Source organism: Heterodontus francisci, chromosome 14 (genome assembly GCF_036365525.1).
Source record: "Heterodontus francisci isolate sHetFra1 chromosome 14, sHetFra1.hap1, whole genome shotgun sequence".
NCBI classification, from domain to species: Eukaryota; Metazoa; Chordata; class Chondrichthyes; order Heterodontiformes; family Heterodontidae; genus Heterodontus; species Heterodontus francisci.
Window position 1 is genome coordinate 54,276,619 of NC_090384.1, and position 23,941 is coordinate 54,300,559.

General features: G+C 43.9%; 1 protein-coding gene across 1 annotated transcript in view; it reads right to left on the reverse strand.

The window, feature by feature from the left end:
* The window catches only part of LOC137376907 (otogelin-like), a 392,329-nt gene that overhangs the window by 243,858 nt on the left and 124,530 nt on the right, over nucleotides 1-23,941 (reverse strand). The window contains exons 16-22 of the mRNA XM_068045865.1: nucleotides 20,446-20,658; nucleotides 15,493-15,658; nucleotides 7,154-7,228; nucleotides 6,815-6,996; nucleotides 5,273-5,512; nucleotides 4,806-4,922; nucleotides 3,827-3,870 (exon numbers count right to left, since the gene is read on the reverse strand). Of these exons, the coding sequence (XP_067901966.1) occupies nucleotides 3,827-3,870; nucleotides 4,806-4,922; nucleotides 5,273-5,512; nucleotides 6,815-6,996; nucleotides 7,154-7,228; nucleotides 15,493-15,658; nucleotides 20,446-20,658 (1,037 nt within the window). The remainder of the gene's footprint in view (nucleotides 1-3,826; nucleotides 3,871-4,805; nucleotides 4,923-5,272; nucleotides 5,513-6,814; nucleotides 6,997-7,153; nucleotides 7,229-15,492; nucleotides 15,659-20,445; nucleotides 20,659-23,941) is intronic.

The window sequence follows — 23,941 nt, forward strand, 5'->3', positions numbered from 1 at the left end:
CAAACTTACTAATCAGACCAGCTACATTTTCCTCCAAATCATTTATATATACTACAAACAGTAAAGGTCCCAGCACTGATCCCTGCGGAACACCACTCGTCACATCCCTCCATTCAGAAAAGCACCCTTCCACTGCTACCCTCTGTCTTCTATGACCGAGCCAGTTCTGTATCCATCTTGCCAGCTCACCACTGATCCCGTGTGACTTCACCTTTTGTACCAGTCTGCCATGAGGAACCTTGTCAAAGGCTTTACTGAAGTCCATATAGATAACATCCACTGCCCTTCCTTCATCTATCATCTTCGTCACTTCCTCTAAAAACTCAAATTAGTGAGACACGACCTCCCCTTCACAAAACCATGCTGCCGCTCGCTAATAAGTTTGTTTGTTTCCAAATGGGAGTAAATCCTGTCCCGAAGAATCCTCTCTAATAATTTCCCTACCACTGACGTAAGGCTCACCGGCCTATAATTTCCTGGATTATCCTTGCCACCCTTCTTAAACAAAGGAACAACATTGGCTATTCTCCAGTCCTCTGGGACCTCACCTGTCGCCAATGAGGATGCAAAGATTTCTGTCACGGCCCCAGCAATTTCTTCCCTTGCCTCCCTCAGTATTCTTGGGTAGATCCCATCAGGCCTTGGGGACTTATCTACCTGAATGCTTTGCAAGACACCCAACACCTCCTCCTTTTTAATAATGAGATGACTGAGACTATCCCTCGGCTCATCATCCACCAAGTCCTTTTCTTTGGTGAATACTGATGCAAAGTACTCATTTAGTACCTCGCCCATTTCCTCTGGCTCCACACATAGGTTCCCTCCTCTGTCAAGGGCCAACCCTTTCCCTAGTTACCCTCTTGCTCTTTATATACGTATAAAAAGCCTTGGGATTTTCCTTAATCCTGTTTGCCAATGACTTTTCATGACCCCTTTAGCCCTCCTGACTCCTTGCTTAAGTTCCTTCCTACTGTCTTTATATTCCTCAAGGGATTCGTCTGTTCCTAGCCTTCCAGCCCTTACAAATGCTTCCTTTTTCTTTTTGACTAGGCTCACAATATCCCGCGTAATCCAGGGTTCCCGAAACTTGCCAAACCTATCCTTCTTCCTCACAGGAACATGCTGGTCCTGGATTCTAATCAACTGACGTTTGAAAGACTCCCACATTTCAGATGTTGATTTACCCTCAAACAGCTGCCCCCAATCTAAATTCTTCAATTCCTGCCGAATATTGTTATAATTAGCCTTCCCCCAATTTAGCACCTTCACCCGAGGACTACTCTTATCCTTATCCATAAGTACCTTAAAACTTACGGAATTATGGTCACTGTTCCCGAAATGCTCTCCTACTGAAACTTCAACCACCTGGCCGGGCTCATTCCCCAATACCAGGTCCAGTACGGCCCCATCCCTAGTTGGACTATCTACATTTTGTTTCAAAAAGCCTTCCTGGATGCTCCTTACAAATTCGGCCCCATCCAAGCCCCTAGCACTAAATGAGTCCCAGTCAATATAGGGGAAGTTAAAATCACCCCACCACTACAACCCTGTTACCTTTACATCTTTCCAAAATCTGTCTACATATCTGCTCCTCTACTTCCCGCTGGCTGTTGGGAGGCCTGTAGTAAACCCCCAACATCGTGACTGCACCCTTCCTATTCCTGAGCTCCACCCATATTGCCTCACTGCATGATCCCTCCAAGGTGTCCTCCCGCAGTACAGCTGTGATATTCTCCTTAACCAGTAATGCAACTCCCCCACCCCTTTTACATCCCCCTCTATCCCGCCTGAAGCTTCTAAATCCTGGAACATTTAGCTGCCAATCCTGTCCTTCCCTCAACCATGTCTCTGTAATAGCAGCAACATCATAGTTCCAAGTATTAATCCGAGCTCTAAGTTCATCTGCCTTACCTGTTATACTTCTCGCATTGAAACAAACGCACTTCAGACCACCAGTCCCGCTGTGCTCCGCAACATCACCCTGCCTGCTCTTCCTCTTAGTCTTACTGGCCTTATTTACTGGTTCCACCTCATTTATTTCACTTGCTGTCCTGCTGCTCTGGTTCCCACCCCCCTACCACACTAGTTTAAACCCTCCTGAGTGACACGAGCAAACATCGCAGCCATGATATTTGTGCCACTCCAGTTTAGATGCAACCTGTCCTTCTTGTACAGGTCCCATCTGTCCCTGAAGAGATCCCAATGGTCCAGATATCTGAAACCCTCCCTTCTACACCAGCTGTTCAGCCACGTGTTTAGCTGCACTATCTTCCTATTTCTTGCCTCACTGGCACGTGGCACAGGGAGTAATCCCGAGATTACGACCCTAGAGGTACTTTCTTTTAACTTTCTACCTAACTCCCTAAACTCCCCCTGCAGGACCTCGTCACTCTTCCTGCCTCTGTCATTGATACCAATGTGTACCACCACCTCTGGCTGTTCACCCTCCCCCTTCAGAATGCCCCCTGTCCGTTCAGAGACATCCTTGACCCTGGCACCAGGGAGGCAACATACCATCCTGGAGTCTCTTTCACGTCCACAGAAGCGCCTATCTATGCCCCTGACTATAGAGTCCCCTATAACTATTGCTCTTCTGCGCTTTGTCCCTCCCTGCTGAACAACAGTGCCAGCCGTGGTGCCACTACTCTGGCTGCTGCTGTTTTCCCCTGATGGGCCATCCCCCCCAACAGTATCCAAAACGGTATACTTGTTAGAGAGGGGGTTAGCCACAGGGGATTCCTGCACTGACTGCCTGCCCCTTCTAGCGGTCACCCATCTATCTGCCTGCACCTTGGGTGTAACCACTTCTCTAAAACACCTGTCTATGACGCTTTCTGCCACCTGCATGCTCCCAAATGCATCCAGTTGCCGCTCCAACCGATCCATGCAGTCTGTGAGGATCTGCAACTGGGTACACTCCCTGCAGATGTAGTCGTCCGGAACGCTGGAAGTGGCACGGACCTCCCACATCTCACAGGTGAAGCACTTCACCCCTCTAACTGACATTTCTAGCACTAATTAATAACTTAATTTAAAATAAATAAATACTTATTAAATCCTTACTAAATTGTTATAATTAACTATATGGTCCCTCGTGCTAGATTCCTACTATAAATATTAAATGCTAACTAAATACAGTAATCTTCTCCCTCTGGTTTAGTTACTCTACTTATTCATTAGTTAATTTGGATTTTAATCAATTTTTATCCATGTTTTATTTTCAAATTCAGTACAAATTCCCTACCAGCCAATCAGGTCACAGCTTTCCTGTGACGTCACTTTCAGTATTTTTTTTTAGTTTTTTTTCAGTTTTTTTACCAGAGGTACAAGAAAAAGCACGGAAATGGAATTCGAGGAGTAAAAAGCAAAATACTGCAGATACCAGAAATCTGAAACAAAAACATAAAATGCTGGAAACACTCAGCAGGTCAATCAACATTTGTGGAGAAAACAGACAAGTTAACGTTTTGGGTGTGATCACCTCTATATTGTGCTCCATGCGATAACAGATAACAAATCTGAGATTAATTTGTTTACTGTCCTCACCTTCTTTCTTGGCATTTAGAGTGTAATCTGAAACCCAGTATGTATTAATATCCAATATTTCACACTATCAATGCATTCATATACATGCTATGAGGCTCATGATAATGTTTCCATTTTATCAAACAGAATGTCTTCTTCAGAAAGCAGACAGGATTTTCAAATTAATCTTTGGAATAAAGCTTCAAATATCAAATGTATTCTTGGCTAGTTGATCACTATTGTCAATTTTCTAATCTTTCAACACAGTAAAAACATTAATTGTCTCAGATCTGGAACTTACCAAGTTTTTGACTCTGCAATTGCATGATACCTTCAGAGCAAATCCTGAAAATGATGACAAAGATGTGACTTTCAGACATTCAGATTTTTGATAAACTTATATTTAGTTCAAAACTTATCCTCCGGAAATATGTTAAGAATAATTCAGTAATTTAATGGAAAATGCTTCAGATCCAGCATTAACCAGTGAAGGCTGAATAAACAGTATTCTTTTGCTTTTTGCAATATAGTCCCTCAACCAGAGTTGGAAAAGTTTACAAACTGCATCAACATGATCAGCTGCATAGTTCAGTCCATCAGTAAAATTCTTGAGATACACAAAAATATATTGTTTATCAATACACAACAAAAACTTGCTAACAGTTTAAACTTCTAATAGCCATCTTTAATTCACCTGTAGCCTAGCTTTCTTTGTTTGCTCACAGTTTAAACTTCTAATAGCTATCTTGAACTCACCCATGTGCTAAAGAAAGTCATGCACAAAATAACAACCATTTGCTGAGCAGCCAAACTCTCACCAATGAACATAAGATCTAAATGAGCCAGTTGAAATGCTCCTTACAGTCACAACCATGATAAAATTGATTGAAGGAATTTTGCTTTAACAAGCTGTCTTGGGGGTAATTTTTTTTTTTCTGGAGCACACTAGGCAGTTGCTGGGGACATTTTCAACAACCAACAGAGGTTATTAAGTGCATGCATGTAATGGGGGTTTGGGGACAAGGTTCTGGCAGTTGCTCAGTTGAGCCAAGCCTGAAGTCAAGCCCACAAAGAGGTGAGGTAAAACAAGGTGACCTCCCTGTGAGCTTGGGTGGTGGTGGGGGGCTTCTCCCCCTTAGCCAATCTGTGGCCCATGGAGGGCCCCGGCCGGCAAACAGCCCATCTCCCTGAAACACCCACTCCCTGCACTCAATGCCCATCCTCCCTCCCATCATCGCCGGAGCCTGCCGGATTGGCCCTGACGATCCTGCCTCACTTACCTGAGGTCAGGGCTCTAGTGCTGGGCCTGGTTCCAAGGCCCAGTGCAGTAACAGTAGTGGCCACCCCACCCCGTGGTGCTGCAGACCCTCTGAATGGCTGGCAGCTCCAGGAGGCGTCTGGCGCCAGTCAGTTATTTGCTCAGGCACCGTTAAATAGAGCCAGGGAGGGGCTCCAAATGGCCGAGGCCGGTTTCCCACCATCTTTTTGGTCCAGCACCTGGAGCCCTGCCAGCTCCACTAAATCCTGTCCCAAGTGTGCAACAGCAGTGAAGTCAGCAAGCAGGGTAAGCAGCCAATCATGTTGAAGTATTCTCATAGGCAGCAAATCAGGAAGTTAAAAGCACTGAACCACTTTTAATTTAAAATTTAAGATGGTAAAATAAATGGTTATGATTAGATTAAGATATAAGTTAAAATAAAGATAAACTAACTTTAACTTTTTTAAGGGTTTTTACAGTGAGACGAACTGTTAAGAGTGGAAGACATCTCCAGTTCAAAGATTTCCCATTGATTCCAGTCTGCGGTGACCTCAACGGTGCATCCTCTGGAGAAGTGTGAATCACTCACAGCAACTACTGGATTTTTGCATTCTCCTGCACATCTATGGACTCCTGAAGTTGCTGTCAGTTTCAGTGGAACAATGGTGGAGAATGCTGACAACTTCACCTTCATTACCACTGCAAAATCTAGGCCAATAAACTTCTCATCTGTTTTGGAGGGTGCGTTAGTCACCCATTTCAAAACCTGTCTAAAAACCTTGTCAGGTGGCCCTCAGGCAGCAAGCTTTGTTTTCAATTTTCCACTGCCAGTTACCCCGTTTTCCAATATAAACAGGACAGGCAGAGCTTGAAAATTGCTCCCTTATTTGCTCATAATATTGTGATGATCAGTTTATGGGCTGAATTTTATTAGCAAGCCGCACATCGCGACGGCGAAGTTTGAAGTTGGCGGCCTTCAGGCATAGATGCAACATTGCAGAGCCCCCACAATATTTTGCGCGGGGCTCATTTAAATGGAGGGGGCAGAGTGGCCGCCCCGATGACGTAGAGGGGGTAGCCACTCCGTCCCCGGCAATGGCATCCGGTGCCACCGCGTAGGTGCCTTTTTTAAAGGGCTTCAAACCCTTTAGGAGTACTTGCTTTTTTAAAGTGATAGAGCATTGAAAATTAAAGTTACACATGTAATAACATTTTCACTCCCCTCATCCACACTCCCAAGGGAGAATCGACTGATTAATTGGACATTCACCCCCAAAAAACATTTGTGCAGATCACGACCTTCCACCCCCCCAACCTTTAACAACTTTAAACCTTGACCCCTTCCCATCATCTCGCACCCCCACCCCCCCCCGCCCTCAAATTTTCACTCCTCCCCCTCCCCACCAGTGTTACGCCTCGGAACTCCAAAAGGAGTTCCAAAGATGCGAGAGTTGCAGCCTGCGGTCATAATAGCAGCGAGGGATGGCCGCCAGGACAAGATAAATTCATCAGTTTTTTCATTGATTTTAATATTTAAATGAAGGCCTCACCGCCGAGCGGCAGGGAGGCCGCACTGAGGCCTTGTTGCTGCCGCTAAAATGCAGCGGGGCCTTCTCGGCACTGGGGGTCATGGCTGGCCACTCCAGCAAGTATTTTATGGGCCCCCCCACCCAACACGAACCCCCACGTCGAGGGGCTGGTAAAATTCAGCCCTATATTGCAAGGTCTCAATCTGTATAGTTTGTCTGACTTTTCTTTCTATCTTCTGATGTATTTTAACCCCTCCCTAAAAGATTATTCACATTTATTCATTTATACTTATAAAAATAGAATCATGTTGGAAATACTGTCTGTTTGAATAATTGAGTGCCATTCAATATTGGAACAAAGGGTCCCAAGTGTGCTTATTTGGTTAATCGTCTCCATCAATCAATGAAGAAAGTAAACAAAGAGCATCAGAAATTAGATGCTCAAAGTTTGCCGCTTAGGTGTAACTGCTATTGGGGTAACTGGTACTTTTACTGGACTTACTGCTAGCTGGAACAGCAACTATGAAGTCAGTTGAAGCACCCAGAAAAAAAGAATAGATTCCCAATTCAGCAAAGCAAAAGGAATGGACTTCCCACCAAGCCAAAAGTAAGCTGTAAACTGTTAGTTTGAGGCCTGCATAAGGAATTAAATGACCGAAGTAAGTCCGATGAATGTTTCCTTCACTACATTCTATATGCTAAATAAAACTATACAGTGATTTCAAGAGATAAAGGTCTTCCTTTAGTTTGTTGTATGAGAGCAAGTGAAGGCGAGTGTGTTTTGACTGTAACTAGTGTTCAGATGCAGTGAGATGAGTTGGAAATTGCGGTTACTACTCACCACATTCCTGAGGAGCTAACTGTCACTTCCCCAGGTGTATATTCTGCACCCATAAAATAACAGGGACAATCATTCCTGTAAAAGTCAATTAAATAATTTCAAACCTTGTTTTTACAATACACTAACTAAAATTACGTTTCTTTTGCTACAGAGGAAACCGTACAAACTAAACACTGCACATAAAATTATCAAAAATATTTTTAAAACAGGAAAACAATGGCCGCAGTGAAGATGACATTCTTGCTCAACTGAAAGTAAGCACATTTACATCAGATACACTTTATATCATTGCATGTAACTTATGCTGAGAAGTGCTGATTGCCAGGGTGTATAATAAAGTTAATATTTTCTGGAAAGTTCTTATAACTACTAACCTGTATTTAGATTGGTTTAATAAATGACCCACAAAAGTCTATAATACCTATAGTTCAACTGTGAGTACAACATCAATAGATCTAGGGCTGGATTTTACCTTAGGTGGACAGGAATTCTGCTTCCGCCTAGCCTGGGGATCCGTTCCACTTGAGGGAGACAGTCCCGCCTTAGTGAGCTGCTGACCAATCAGCGGGCCGGCAGCTCTTAGTCCCAGCAGCACCACCGGGAGTGGTGGCCACTGCTGGGATAGCAGCCCAGCTGACGCCCTGGAGTCAGGAGGGAAGGTAAGTTGGGCATGCCTCACCAGTGAGATCGGTCATGCCATGGTAAGGCTAGGGTGGTCGTTTGGGGAGGGGGGAGCATCTTGGGTCCCAGGGGTGGGTTGAAAGGCGGGGGTGGCCCTCAATCGGGCACTCTGTGCCCAACTGCCATGGCCCCCCACCCCGGCGCACGGAAAGGCCTGCAGCTATCGCTGGGTGGCCTTTCACGTCCCCAGAACACCCACTTGCCATGGGTAAAATACCCTTGGAGGCCGTTAAGTGGCCACTTAAGGGCCTTGATTGGTCTCGGGTGGGTGGGCCGTATTCTCCCACCCCCCCCACCGACTGCCGTAAAGTTGGAGGCGGGACTGGGGCGGGTAGACCTCCCGGAACCTCTTGCTCAATCTTACGCGGCCCCCATCCTCCCCCAAACCACCATCTGACCCACTGGGGTGGTGTAAAATTCAGCCCTTAGAGTCAACTTTGATAGTTACTTGGTCTATTAATGGAGCAGGTAGTTGCTGTATTGTGACAAAGCCTACAAATTTCTAATCACAGAATCATAGAATGGTTACAGTACAGAAGGAGGCCATTCAGCCCAATGTGTATGTGTTGATTCTCTCCAAGTGCAATTCACCTAGGCCCAAACCCCCTCCCTTTCCCCGTAGCACTGCAAACATTTTCTCCTCAGATAACTCTCTTTTGAAAGCCACAATTGAATCTGCCTCCACCACACTCACAGGAAGAGCATTCCATGTCCCAACCACTAACTGCGTAAAAATGTTTTTCCTCATGTTGCCGGTGCTTCTTTTGCCAATCATCTAAATTGGTGCTCTCTGTGTGAGTACATTATGTTGATAATGAAAATCCCAGAGGCAGTGACTATGCTTATTTTTGAGCAGATGTGAATGATAAGACACTTCCCCAGCCTTGATCTAGCATCACCCATCCCCAAATAACCACTAGCTTCTATATTCTAATCTGTTATTCTGGAGACATCTATTCTAGAGATGTAAGCGTCACTGGCAAGGCCAGCATTTGTTGCCCATCCCCAACTGCCGCTTGAGAAGTTGATGTTGAGCTGCCTTCTTGAACTGCTGCAGTCCATCTGGTGTAGGTGTACCCACACTGCTGCTAGGAAGAGAGTTTCAGGTTTTTGACCCAGCGACAGTGAAAGAACAGCAATATAGTTCCAAGTTAGGGAGTGTCTATAAATAGCTAGGTTAGTACAGTACTATTAGGGTGCTTGTGTATACAGTTGGAATTTAGAAAAGCGTGAAAAAACATTTTAAATAACCCTCAAGTAGCTACCGGGCTGAATTTTATTAGTGCACAGCAAATTGCGACGGCGCACTTTGAAGTCAGCGGCCTTCAGGCGCAGATGTGCCGCCACCGAACGCGTGCCATATTTCACGTGGGGCCTCATTTAAATGGAGGGGGCAGAGTGGTCACCCCCGATGCCGTCACTGGCACCATTTTTAAAGGGCTTCAAGCCCTTTGCATAAATTTGAATTTTTAAAGTTATATTATTGCTCATTTTCATTAAAAAAATTAAAAGCTAGAGGTCCTTTCCCAACCACCCAAATTTTTATTTTTATTGGCCTACATGTCAAAAATTTATTTTAGTCCCAACCCAACCTTTCCCCCCAACCTCTTCACATTTGCCCTTCAACCCCTTTCCAACAGACCCACAGCCAATAAAAAGTATTTTTCCTGCTCCTTCCCCAGCCCTGCTAATTTCACTCCTCCCCACCAGTGTCTCGCCTTGAATCCCCAAACAGGGTTCAGAAGGCACGGGACGTCCGGCCACCGGCCGCAATATCAGTGCGGGACGGCCGTCTGGCCCAGGTAAGTTCATTAGCATTTTTTTGATTAAGTTTGAGTAGGGAAATGAAGGCCCCGCTGCTTGGTGGTGGAAGGGGGCCGCACCGAGGTCTTGCTGCCGCCGGTAAAATGCGATGGGGCCTTCCTGGCCTCGGAGGTCATGGCAGGCCTCTCCTGCAGGCATTTTACGGGCTCACCCGCCAAACTCCGACGTCAAGGGGCTGGTAAAATCCAGCCCACCGTATTAAGAGATGCAGCAGAAGAGAAGAAGCTGGTGAGTACTGATTTATTGTTTTCTTTAAGTGATAAGGTTTATTGTATTACACAGGGTAAAATTAGTACACTAAGCATTAATTTAAAAAAAATTGCTCTTCCGATTCCGGTATTTGGGCTCAGGTCAAGTCGGGCTGGACGTGGACATAGTGCTGTCTTGCTCAGGGTGGGAAGTAATCTTCAAAATTAACTTTATTACGGTAGTCGTGTCGGGTGCGGGAAAAAATCAAAGGGTCGGATTCGGGTTGGATGTGGTCGGCTCAGGCCCGGGTCGGGTTTCAATTTCATATCCGAGTAGGCCTTTAATGGCAGGACAAGTGCAGTATGCAGCTGCAGTATGGGGGAGTAAGTGGACGCCAGTGTGATCCACAGCACCCACATCTGCAGTAAGTGCAGCTCGAGGGGCTTCAGCTTGGAGCGAATGAGCTGGAGGCCGAGCTATAGATGCATCAGGGAGGGGGCAAGTTACCTGGTCACTTTGTTCTGGAAGGCTGTCACACCCTATAAGATAGGGTCTTCTGATTTGGGCAGTGGTCAGGGACATGGGGGTGTGACTGCGAGTGAGGTAGGTAAGGGGATCGAGAAGGCAGAAGTGGAGGAGCCTCAGCCCTTGCAATTCTCTAACAGGTTTGAGGTTCTTTCAGCTTGTATGAATGAGAGTGAGGGCTGCAGGTTGGATGAGCAAACTGACCATGACACCATGGTGCAGGAAGCCATTCAAGTGGGGTGAGTTAATAGGAATGTAGTGGTAGTAGGGGACAGTATAGTCAGGGGGATAAACACTGTTCTCTGTGGCCAAGAGCAAGAGTCCAGAAGGCTGTGTTGCCTGCTGGGTGCTCAGGTTTGGGACATCTGCTCAGGGCTGGAGAGGAATTTACAGTGGGAGGGGGAGGCTCCAGTCAACGTGGTCTACATAGGGACCAACGACATAGGCAGGACAAGGAAAGAGGTTCTACATAGTCAATATGAGGAGCTAGGCACCAAATTAAGAAGCAGAAGCTCAAAGGTAATAATCTCTGGATTATTACCTGAGCCACATGAAAATTCGAGTAGGGCAAATAAGATGACAGAAATGAATGCGTGCTCAAAGACTGGTGTGGTAGAAGTGGGCTCTGGTTCGTGGGGCACTGGCACCAGTACTGAGGGAAGTGGGGGCTGTATCATTGAGACAGTCTACACCTGCACCGTGCTGGGACCAGTGTTCTAATGAGCCGCATAAAGAGGGAAGTAGAGAGGGTTTTAAACTAAATAGTGGGGGGGAAGGGATCAAATTTGGGAAGATGTGGTAAATCAAAGAGTAGAGCCAAGGTAAGACAGAAATGTATTAATATGGGAAATGATAAACAGACTGTGACAGGAAGGGACAGACAGTTAAAATCTAAGAGTACATTAGCAGATAAGGCTAGAGGTTACAAAAATAATAAAAGGACCAAAGGGCTGCAGGATGACATAGATTGGGACCTGAATATTGAAGGGTACATGGCATTTAGGAAGGACAGGAAGCTAGGAAAAGGTTGAGGGGTGGCTCTGCTAATTAGTGATGGTGTTAGCGCAATGGAGAGGGATGAACAAAGTTCAGGAAACCAAGATGTAGAGCAGTTCGAGTAGAGATGAGAAATGATAAAGGCAAGAAGTTACTTGTGGGAGTGGTGTACAGACCTCCTAACAGTAATCACATGGCAGGACAAGATATAAAGAAATAAATAATGGGAGCTTGTCAGCAAGGTATGGTGATAATCATGGGGGATTTTAATTTACTTATAGACTGGAAAAATCAGATGGGCATAGGTAGCCTAGATGAGAAGTTCATAGAATGCTTTCGGGATAGTTTCTTAGAACAGCAGGTTCTGGAGCCAACCAGAGAACAGGCTATACTAGGCCTGGCATTGTGCAACGAGATAGGATTAATTAATGTCCTCATAGTGAAGGTGCCCCGAGGCAGCAGCGATCATAATATAAGTTTGAGGGAGAAAAGAGTGGGTCTAAGAGTAGTATTTTAACCTTAAATAAGGGCAATTATGAGGGCATGAAAGCAGAGCTAGCTAAACTTAATTGGCAAATCAGATTCAGGGATCGGTCAATAGAGATGCAGTGGCAAACGTTTAAGGGGATATTTCAGAATACACAGAATAGATACATTCCAAAGAGAAAGAAAAATTCCAAGGGGAGGATCCACCACCCATGGTTAACTAAAAAAGTTAAAGATAGTATCAAACTTAAAGAAAAGGCATATAATTGCACAAAGATGGGTGGCAGGTCAGAAGATTGGACAGAATATAAAAAACAGCAAAGAATGACTAAAAGATTAATAAGGAGGGCAAAATTAGAGTACAAGAGAAAGCTATCTAGAAATATAAAAATGGAGAGTAAGAGTTTCTGTTGATATTTAAAAAAAAGTTTACAAAGTGAGCGCAGGTCCTATAGAAATGGAGAATTAATAATGGATAATAAGGAGATGGCAGATGAATTAAACAGGTATTTTGCATCGGTCTTCACCATAGAGGATACAAGTAACATCCCAGAAATAGCTGTAAATCAGGAAATGGAAGGGAGGGAGGAACTCAAGAAAATTACAAGCACCAAGGAAGTGGTACTGAGCAAATTGTTGGAGCTGCGGGCTGACAAGTCCCCAGGTCCTGATGGACTACATCCTAGGGTCTTAAAAGAAGTGGCTGGTGAGATAGTTGATGCATTGGCTTTACTTTTCCAAAATTCCCTAGATTCTAGGAAGGTTCCATTAGATTGGAAAATAGCAAATGTGACTCCTTTGTTCTAAAAGGGAGACAGAAAGCAGGAAAATACAGGCCAGTTAGCTTAACATCTGTCTTAGGGAAAATGTTAGAAACTATTATTAAAGACGTCATAGCAGGGCAACTTGCAAAATTCAAGGTAATCAGGCAGAGTCAACATGGTTTTGTGAAAGGGAAATCATGTTTAACCAATTTATTGAAGTTCTTTGAAGAAGTAACACGTGCTGTGGATAAAGGGGAACTGGTGGATGTACTGTACTTAGATTTCCAGAAGGTATTTGACAAGGTGCCACATCAAAGGTTATTGTAGAAAATAAAAACTCATAGTGCAGAGGGTATCATATTGGCATGGATAGAAGATGGGCTAGCTAACAGGAAACAGAAAGTAGGTATAAATATGTCATTTTCTGGTTGGCAAGATATACCAAGTGGTGTGCCACAGGGTTCAGTGCTGGGGCCTCAACTTTTTACAATGTATATAAATGACTTGGATGAAAGGACCGTAGGTATGGTAGGTATGGGCGGCACAGTGGCGCAGTGGTTAGCACTGCAGCCTCACAGCTCCAGCGACCCGGGTTCAATTCTGGGTACTGCCTGTGTGGAGTTTGCAAGTTCTCCCTGTGTCTGCGTGGGTTTTCTCCGGGTGCTCCGGTTTCCTCCCACAAGCCAAAAGACTTGCAGGTTGATAGGTAAATTGGCCATTATAAATTGCCCCTAGTATAGGTAGGTGGTTAGGAAATATAGGGACAGGTGGGGATGTGGTAGGGAACATGGGATGAGTGTAGGATTCGTATAAATGGGTGGTTGATGGTCGGCACAGACTCGGTGGGCCGAAGGGCCTGTTTCAGTGCTGTATCTCTAAACTAAACAAAACTAAACTAAATTTACTGATGACACAAAGATAGGTAGAAAAGTAAGTTGTAAAGAGGACATAAGGAGGCAACAAAGGGATATAGACAGGTTAAGTGAGTGGGCAAAGATCTGGCAAATGGAGTATAACGTGGGAAAATGTGAAATTGTCCATTTTGGCAGGAAGTATAAAAAAGAAGCATATTATCTTAATGGTGAGAGATTGCAGAGCTCTGAGATGCAGAGGGATCTGGGTGTCCTAGTGCATGAATCACCGAAGGTTAGTATGCAGGTACAGAAAGTAATTAGGAAAGCTAATCGAATTTTATCATTTATTGCAAGGGGAAATGAATACAAAAGTAGGGAGGTTATACTTCAGTTATACAGGGCATTGGTGAGACCACATCTGCAGTATTGTGTACAGTACTGGTCTCCTTATTTAAGGAAGGATGTAAATGCATTGGAAGCAGTTCAGAGAAGGTTTACTAGACTAATACCTGGAATGGGTGGGTTGTCTTATGAGGAAAGGTTGCACAGGATAGGCTTGTATCCGCTGGAGTTTAGAAGAGTAAGAGGTGACTTGATTGAAACACATAAGATCCTGAAGGATCTTGACAGGGTGGATGTGGAAAGGATGTTTCCCCTTTTGGGAGAATCTAGAACTAGGGGTCACTGTTAAAAATAAGGGGTCCCCCATTTAAGACAGAGATGAGGAGAAATTATTTCTCTCACAGGGTCGCAAGTCTTTGGAACTCTCTTCCTCCAAAAGCAGTGGAAACAGAGTCTTTGAATATTTTTAGGGCAGAGGTAGATAGATTTTTGATAAGCAAGGGGCTGAAAGGTTATCGGGGTAGGCGGGAATGTGGAGTTGAGGTTACAATCAGATTAGCCATGATCTTGTTGAATGGCGGAGCAGGCTTGAGGGGCCGAGTGGCCTACTCCTGCTCCTAATTCGTATGTTCATATGTATGTATGTAACAGCATTTGCAGACTCACTGAAATTTATAGAACTAGGATATATTTTGCAGAGAGAGAATTTTTGACAGTCATTACAAAATGCACTTTTCTATTTAGCATCCACAAAATTTTTGGCATCAACCATATTCTATGCATCATATAATTACAAAATTTCTTATCTTAAAGAAAACAGCAGTTTAATTTCTAGCTGGCAAACTGAAGGAAATTAATTTAGAAAGGAATGTACGTTAGGGAATTATGGGCTATTTTGCTGCATAGTATTGCATTGTAAAACTGTTGCATTCCACAATCAGAATAATATTACATTACAATTGGTAGCACTTCCAAAAACTAGGAGCTTATTATTCCCATTAACTACACCAAACTATCTGAAAGAACATAAACCTGTGTAGGGTTGTGAATACCACATATTGATTAATCAGCAGAATTATTCAAGGTACTGTAGCATAATACTATTGACAACTAATTAGCCCACTGGCTGGAAAATAATGCCTTTGACATCTAAGTGTACAAAGTAGGTTGTAAGCATTTTTTATGTTTCAGTCATAAAGGAAAAACACTTATTCCAAACATAGAACAAAACCTTCAGCCATTATTGTACATAATCTATGCTTGCGTTGGGAATTAAGATATTCAGTTATTTTATTTTCATTTTCAGAAAAGGAAAGAAATTATGATCTGTATATTTGAAACTGCTGGATCAGTTTGCATAGAATAATGCAGCACAGAAGGAGGTTATTTGATCCACCGTGTTTGTGCTGACCAGTTAAATACAGCCTTTAATTCAGCTCAAATATCAATGAGATCGCACCAATGATTGTAGTGCTGTCTACAATGTACCAATGACCCTCATTTGACCCTTGATGCTCCATAAACACCCCCTCTAGTTGGTCCCCAAGGATATTTCAGACCATAATACTAAAACATGGCCAACATCAGAACTTTGAGTTGTATTGTTCAAATTATATGACCTCATGCAAAAGAACATTTCACAGTAAATCATTTTCTGATTCTCAATGTTATCACTTACTTCTTCACACACGTGTGTGTTCTGGTGTTGTAATATGTACCAACAGGGCAGTTGCATCCTTCAGCACATTCACCAGAACAATCTTCTGGCGTAGATATTGACTGGCATTTTTGATTACAGAATGATACACAGGTGCCATACTCCATTGTATCTGGACACTGAATGGCTGCAGAGATTAAAGATGTGCATTAAGGGTACAATTTAATAGTAAAATTCAGGATATTTTCAGTCAGCCAATAGAAATTAAGCATGCAAGCATGATGCCGTGCATTGGAGCATTAGTATGCTGCACCATGTCAGTGAACCTTGTAGGTTCAATCTCTCACTACTGAGTAAGTGATAACAAGAAAAACTAGATGTCTCTCCAGAGGGGAATGGAAATGAGGAATGAGAGCATCCTCCAAGTCCCTCTCAAATACAATTATGATTCATGTGGAACATGCTCACAATAGAAACCTAATAAAATCAACTTTTCTTTGAGAATAATTATGGTTAGTATCAGGAGTTTTTCTTCAGTGGGCATCCTTATATAGATCTGAAGAATATAACAGCTCATCTTTGCTTTTTTATACAGCTACAAATAGAATTACTTGTGAATAATAGAAACCGGATGTTAGTCTACAAGCATCCTGATAATGGGTTGAATTACTTTCTCAAATCTCACTATCCCCATGTTAATTAATCTTATTCATCCTATACATTACAAGTTACAGAAATGTTTATAATACTACTGATAATGGTCATAATTCCTATCGACAAGGTTATGTGTTACCAGCATAATTAATTCTGTTTTATAAGTGTAAACTCTTTACTCAGGTTATTACAATATTTCTTTTTAAGTATTCTTTCAATAAATGGTTAAATTTTTGTAGTAAATCGGAATTCCTGTTCCATCACGTGAGATAAGGTGATATCCAGTTCTACAATTTGTAGAATGTGATGCATATTTTCCCCATCTGGAAGCACCTTTGTTTACTAACAACGTTCATAATCAGTACAGATGTAGGGCTGTATTTTACCAAGCCCACAATGTCGGGTTCCGTGGTGGGTGTGGAGGGGTGGTGCCGGAATGAGTCTGGCAGCGACCCGCCACGGAGGCCAATGCCAGGAAGTCCCAGCCCGATCCACCCAGCGGTGGTGAGACTCCATGGCGGCATGGCACCCCGCCCCCGCACCACTCCCCCCCCTCCCCCCCCCCCCACCGCTGCTGGGCGACAGGACCTGAATTTTGATATTTAAAATCAATAAAATGAATACATTTAAATAAACTTACCTCCCATCCTCCGCCCCACAGCGATCCTCAGTGCAGTGGCCGTCACTCCCGCGCCTTCAATTCCCCATCTGGGGAAAGCCGGTGTGACGCTACTGGGGAGTGAGGAGGAAGGAGGTAGGATTCTCAGTTTGGTGTTGGGGCGGAATGGTGTCAAATAAATATAACAGGTGTAGAGGATGATGGGAAGGGGTGAACTTTAAAATTTGTGCAGTCTTGGGGGAGGAAGGTAAGATTTAAAAGGTAACTGCTTTGGGGGAGAAAGGACAAATAGTTAATGTAATTGTCATAGCGGGGGTGGGAAAGGGGCATTATAAATTTATTTGAGAACTTTTAGGGGGGGTGTAGCTTTAAAAATTTTAATCTGCTGGTAGGGCTGGCTGCCCTTTAAAAATGGCACCTGTGCGTGCACACAGGCAGCTGACACATTGCCACATCGGACAGCTCTCCCCCTCCACATGATTGGGCGGGCTGCTCCGGCTATTTAAATGAGCCACAGCACTGGAGATTGTGGAGGCTCTTTGGCATGTGGCCCGCACATGCAGGTGGCCACTTTTTGAGCTTGTCGCTAAGATTGGCTGTGGACTCTTAAAATCCAGTCCATAATGCCTCAAGAATCCAAACACCAACAGCCATGTTTTGCCCTCCTCCTCACATATATCATTAAATTTCCTTACCAAATGAGTAAAACTTAAAATTTTAAATTAATTTTTAAATTCTCTTCCATTATTCAACTTAATAGAACTGTCCTTGCTTAGTTCCACTCTTACCTATTAAATTGTGAGCAGAGCATCTACAGCAATAGTTTGGCTTCCAGCCCTGCATTGTTACCTTTGGAGTTAGGGAGGACCAGGGTTACAATTTTAAGTTGTGTAAGGCCAGATCTAGGTTAGATGTCAGGAGGTGATTTGTTCCCCACAGAATAGTGGACCTCTTAGATTCGCTGAATTCCTTCAAGCAAGAGCTGGATCTGTTTCTTGCAAGTGATAGGTACTTCAGGAAATGCAGAGCCAGAGTAATCTCCTGGGCTTGTTTCAATCATCTGGATGATTTGGAAAGCAATTTCACAGACTTCTTTCCCCCAAAATTGACCTGGGTTTTTATCTGGTTTATCGCCTGTCCTAGGAAATCACATGGTTTCAGGTGTGGTGAGGAGTTTATATTTTGTGATATGCAAGGCATCACAATTGTGTGGGCCAAGTTGGATGGATCAGAGGGACTATACCTGCCCATCACAGTTTGTATGCAATGATCTGCATCAGCCAGTTCTACCTCTTCACCACTTCTCTCAACTGCTCTACTGCCTCTGTGCTGCAAGACTGCTTGTCCATCACCCCAAACTGAGCTTCCAACCCACTATTCTCTTCACCACAAAGATCACCTACTTCCAACTCTTTAACACTGTCTGCGTACACACCTACCTTAGCCCATTCATTGCTGAAACCCTCATTTATGACTTTGTCACTTCCTGACTTTACTTTTGGAATAATCTCTTTACCAGCCTCCCATCCTTCACCTTTCTTAAACTTCAGAACATCCAAAACTCTGCTATATATATCCTACTTGAGCCAGGTCCTGCTCACCCACAACTCCTGTGCTTGCTACAATGCCGCAACTGTAAAATTCTCATCCTAATGTTTAAATTGATTTCTGGATTCTGGGTATTTCTCCTGCTTCTGCTACAGTTCCCAGGGACTCAGACATCACAGGACTTTACAAACCTTACACACAATGCTAACTATCTGCCGTAACTATGCAAAATGCATTGAAAGATCTGGGGGGAGATATGTGGAGGAGTCCTCCAGTCAAATCTGTGCACTCTCGAATGAACAGTTGTCTGCACTGGAGTTGTCTGCATTGGAAGTCAGATATAAAGAATATTAAACCAGGGATTAACATACTTCATAGCTTCTCAAAGTTTTGCTCTTAGACAAATCAGTGGACATCCTGACGTGCTCCTGAACGGTCAAGAAATTTAAAATGTTGGTTCAAGATTCCAATGCTAATTGCAGCTGTGTTCAGCCTTTGCCAATGGTTTGCTAAAATATATCAGGAGCCATGGTTTTAGCAGCTATCGAACCACTTTTCTTTCCCATTCTTTCATATTAAATTAAAGACATCAGGGAAATTCCAGGGAAACAAGTACTCTGGAGCTAACATATCAGATGGGACTTGATGGAATGAAATTCCTTGCAGTTCATATAGGGTAAAATATGTATGATAATATACTTGCAGTTAATGGAATAGATATTGGTTCATGCCGATCCCTGTGCCTGAATGGGCAGACCGGCAGTGCACCTGATATTGACCTTTATCTTCATTAAAATGACACCAATGAGCTGCGGATACCTACTGTACATCCCCAGGCAGCTACCCTTAGATAAGTGCTTAAAGGGGAAGGCAATTGTGAGGGGGCAATTGGGAGTGAGGGCCGACTGTGAGGGGTTGGCAACCAGGTAAAATGAGTTGATCAGGAGGGGTAGTCAAGGTCCCAGTTGGATTGAGAAGGAGTGGAAGGTGCACAATGGTTGACAGCAACCCACAGTTTTAAAGTAGCTCCACATTCAGGTAAGTATTCTTTAGAAACTTACATTTTTAGTGGTGACCTGCAGCAGTTTCTTTAAGGAGCACTAGTTAGGCTGTATGTAGACCTGGCTTTGTGCAAAACAATTTTGCACAAGGGACCTAAAACAGCTAATACATGTTTCAGGTGTGGGTCCTGTGCACCTTTTCTTTTGCTTATACAGCAGATCTCTAGATCATAATGAGCATGTGCTTTCTGCCTGCCATATTGGAGGTTTAGGTATCCATTTAGTACCCAAAAATGTGAGAGACACCATCAAAATTCTGAGTTACTGATTCTGCACTCTTGAAAAGCCAGCTGATGTAGATTTGCATTTCCATTTCCTATAATGCTGCTGCTGGTGGTCAGTGATGAAAATTATTAAATTGTTTGCCCTTTACAATAACATGTAATCTTGTGACATCTGTGAATAGATGATTGGGCAACACTGAAAATGTCACCAATGATAGTATGGAAGGAAAATGACAAAATAAAAGTTCATGGTCGAGGTGAATTTTAGGATCACTGTGCCATATGGCTGGTTGATGGTGTCTGAATGTATTGGTTAAAGAGATAACAGACTATTGTCACAGCCTTCCTAGTTAGTATCAGCCATTCCCAAGAAACTGTGCCTGGGACAGAAGACTTACAATATAGTGCACCAGGCTGGATCTGATGGTATACATGTTGGACATCCAACACCAGAGCAATCCTTTCTTACTCTTGCTAATCTTCCCACTTTACACCATACCCTATTCTTTCATTCTCTTCCAGAACATCCAAATTGTGGAATTTATTTCCTTGCTTCTCCTAAATTCGGGTTTATCATCATTACTTCCTGATTCACTTCAAGTTTTTTTATTGCTCTTTTCACTCTTGTTGGTATCCTGCACATGAAGCCTTGATTACTTAATTTAAAAAACAAGTTGTAATTTCAGTCTAGCAAAATAATAATTCCAACCTGTTACAAGAAAAACTAATGGAAAACAATCCAACTTCTTCACTTATAAATGTGGGTCAACAAATAGTTTCTGCAGTTTCTGCTGTATATTGAAAGTGTAGAAACTGTCCTATTTGTTGAGAAAGTGTGCATTCAAATTAACAATGAAGTATTACTTACCACACTCTGAGACATTGGATCTGATGTCTATGAAAATGCCATAACTTCTACATTGTCGAGCATAGTGGGCCACAGCAGAACACATACAAGTTTCTCCACACTTGCAGGTGTCTGTTTTGCATTGCTGTTGATACAGTTCGGGACTCAAATACTGATGGCATGCTGCAAACAGATATCCACTGATAATGCTACACTTCTCTGTGGCATATGAGGCTGCAAATGAAACATTAAAAAGGGAAAATATTGAGAAACATTTCTTTTACAAAATTAAAATTTTCCTGTTATAATTTTCGAGCTTAAACTTAATAAAAATTTTTTTCCTTTAACCTTTTAAATGGTTTTATGCCAAACGTCACTCGACGACTCCCTGTTTTGATTCATCTTTGCTTTCAATCGCTAGGAACGTGCATCTGAGTAAGCTGGAGTGACACCAACTTTCAATTTTTTATCACCTTGGTGTGTGGGAAAACTTATGTCAAAGCCACAGATCAAGAGAAGGCTGAGGGGTGATTTGATTTATTTTATTTTTATTTTTTATTTATTTATAATTTAGAGATACAGCACTGAAACAGGCCCTTCGGCCCACTGAGTCTGTGCCGACCAACAACCACCCATTTATACTAACCCTACCACCTACCTATACTATGGGCAATTTACAACAGCCAATTTACCTATCACCTGCAAGTCTTTGGCTGTGGGAGGAAACCAGAGCACCCGGCGAAAACCCACGCGGTCACAGGGAGAACTTGCAAACTCCGCACAGGCAGTACCCAGAATCGACCCGGGTCCCTGGAGCTGTGAGGCTGCGGTGCTAACCACTGTGCCACTGTGCTGCCCTCAAAATGTCACTATCTGCCATGGTGGGATTCGAACCCATGTCCCCAAAGTATTAGCCTGGGCTCTAGATTACTAGTCTAGTGACGTTACCACTGCACCACTGCCTCCCCTTAGAGATATTAAAAATTATGAGCGGTCTGGACAGAGTAGATAGGGAGAAACTGTTCCCACTCGTGAAAGGATCGTGAATGAGAGGGCACAAATTTCAAGTATTTGGCATGAGAAGCAAAAGCGATATGAAGAAAAACTTTTTCACACAGCGAGTGATTGAGGCCTGAAATGTACTGCCTGAGAGCGTGGTGCAAGCAGGTTCAATCGAGGCATTCAAAAGGGAATTAGTCTGTTATCTGAAAAGAAAGAATGTGCAGGGTTACAGGAAGAAGGCGGGGCAATGGCACTAAGTGAATTGCTTATTTGGAGCCCCAGTGCAGACACGATGAGCTTAAAGGCCTCCTTCTTTGATGTAATAATTCTGTCATTCTGTGATCTTGGCGAATGAAGTAAATGTGTTTCTCCTTTTCCCTAATTTCTTGGCATGGATTATGTTCCCTGTTCTCCTGCTCTAAATTCTGGAATTGCTCTGTGGCAGGTTAGCAAAACAAAAGTCGTTGGGCTAGAAATTGGATTATCCTGATTTTTGGGCGCAAGCTGTTGTGATTCGCAATCTGCCTGTTGGAAATGGGTCGCACGTAAATTTGGTGTTCCCACCTCATTACAATGATTGTAGCATAGGGCAGAATAGTTTCCATGCTGTTGGCTGCCTCTTTGCATTGCCAATGGCCTCTGCACTCAGCAGGGGTCCGATCAGCTTTGTGCAGATAGCATATGGTGCAGCCAGCCTGCTCTTCTTAAATGCAGTCTATCCCTCTTAAAGGGAAGCTGCACTAAATAATATTGCTGCAATTTAAAACATGGAAAATGGAACACCAGGTCAAGGAGAGGGTTCCAGCGTGACAGATGTGATGGTGGAAGTGGGCAGGAAGAGAGATGCCATGGTTCCATGAGGGTGCCAGGAGACCCTAAAGGACCAGCATCAGAGTGGGAGCAGGTGGCCAGCAAGGTCAATTCCCAGCATCTGGACCCAAGCAACTGGCAGCCGTGCGACAAGAAATCCAATGACCTCATAATGGTCAAGGTTAGTGATTGCAGTTTCACATGACATTTCCTACTCACCAAACCACCAACCTCTCATGCTGCTCAATGCACCACACCCTTATCACTCACCCTGCGGTACTCTCTGGTACTCAGGACTTACACTTAACATTCAGATACTCCACCTTCACACACTTACCAATTCTGAAAGCCTCATACCCACCTCTCACTGCTTTCGCATAACTCCAGCTATTCAGCTGTGGCAGACACATCAATCAAATGCAGCACTACACAATCACCGCCATTCTGCCCTCTTTCTCTCTCTTGCAGGACATGGTGGCCCATAACAAGAGGGAGCACAGCAGAGCCAACGGGCAACAAGGCATCTACCTGAACTATGGAGGAGATGTGTCCCAGCCTGATGGGCCCAACTGTGACAGAGCCCATGATATCCAGCAATGCTGAGAACATTGAAGATGATGGTATGTTCCTGCCTCATGCCCCTTCTAAACTTCCAGCTCACCCTCATCTTGCTATCTAGCATAATGAGCAAGCTGCTGATGGAGCTCTTGCTTCCCACCCCATTCTCCCTTCCCTCACACCAACCATCCCTTCTCACATTTTGCTTTCAGACCCCCAAGAACTGCCACCTATCCAGTCACAGCATCCCAAGGAGGATGAGAGAGAGCAACAGCACAGCACTGATGACGAGGCCCCATCAGTTGATCAGACACTTGCAGCCATCAGCTCAGAAATTGGCTGCACATGTACTTTGGAGATGAGTATAAACTGGGAATTTCACTGGGCACAAGTGGGCTGCAACCAGGCCAGGACAATTTGTTTGCCAGCTTACTGGACAGTGAGGTCACAAACAATTTCTGCTGCAGAAGGCTCAGATGAAGACCTTGATGTGGCAGCATACAGGAAAGCACTGACAGGCATGCACAGAGATCCTGGGTGAATTGGCTGGTCTGCCAGACAACCTCTAGTCACTGTCAAGGATCATGGAGGAGTCCTGCTCCAAATTGGCAGATGGCATTGCATTGAGCTTACACGATCTGCAACCTTTGCTCCAACTCCCTCTTGTACTGCAGACCCAGAGGCACTGCAACTGCTACCCCAATACTTGTTGCAGCCTCTGCGTGAACAGATCACCTAATCCTCTGCCTTCCCTGTAAGGATACAGCAACATTCTCAGGCAAATCTAGGAACTCAACACAACACCTCTAAAAACATTTTAGAGTACCTACAGACACTTTGCCAAAATATACATTCTTAAAAATTACCTTACCTGCAATTTGTGTGCCTGGCCCTTTAAATAGTAGTGCAGGGCCCATCTTGTTGCTCAGCACTTGCTCTTTGTAGAGTGATTAGAGAATTCATTGTCTGGACCAACTTGACTCAAATTAGGCATTCTAGCATCACAACAACCAGTAGGCCTGTGTAACATCAGGAAGGTAGTCCTTCTGAGGTTTCCAGCGCATGCTGAGGATGCCCACACAGCTGCCCTTCTCAAGAGGGCTTGCCTCATGGGCTGCGTCGGAAACAGCTGGCTGTGCAGCATGCC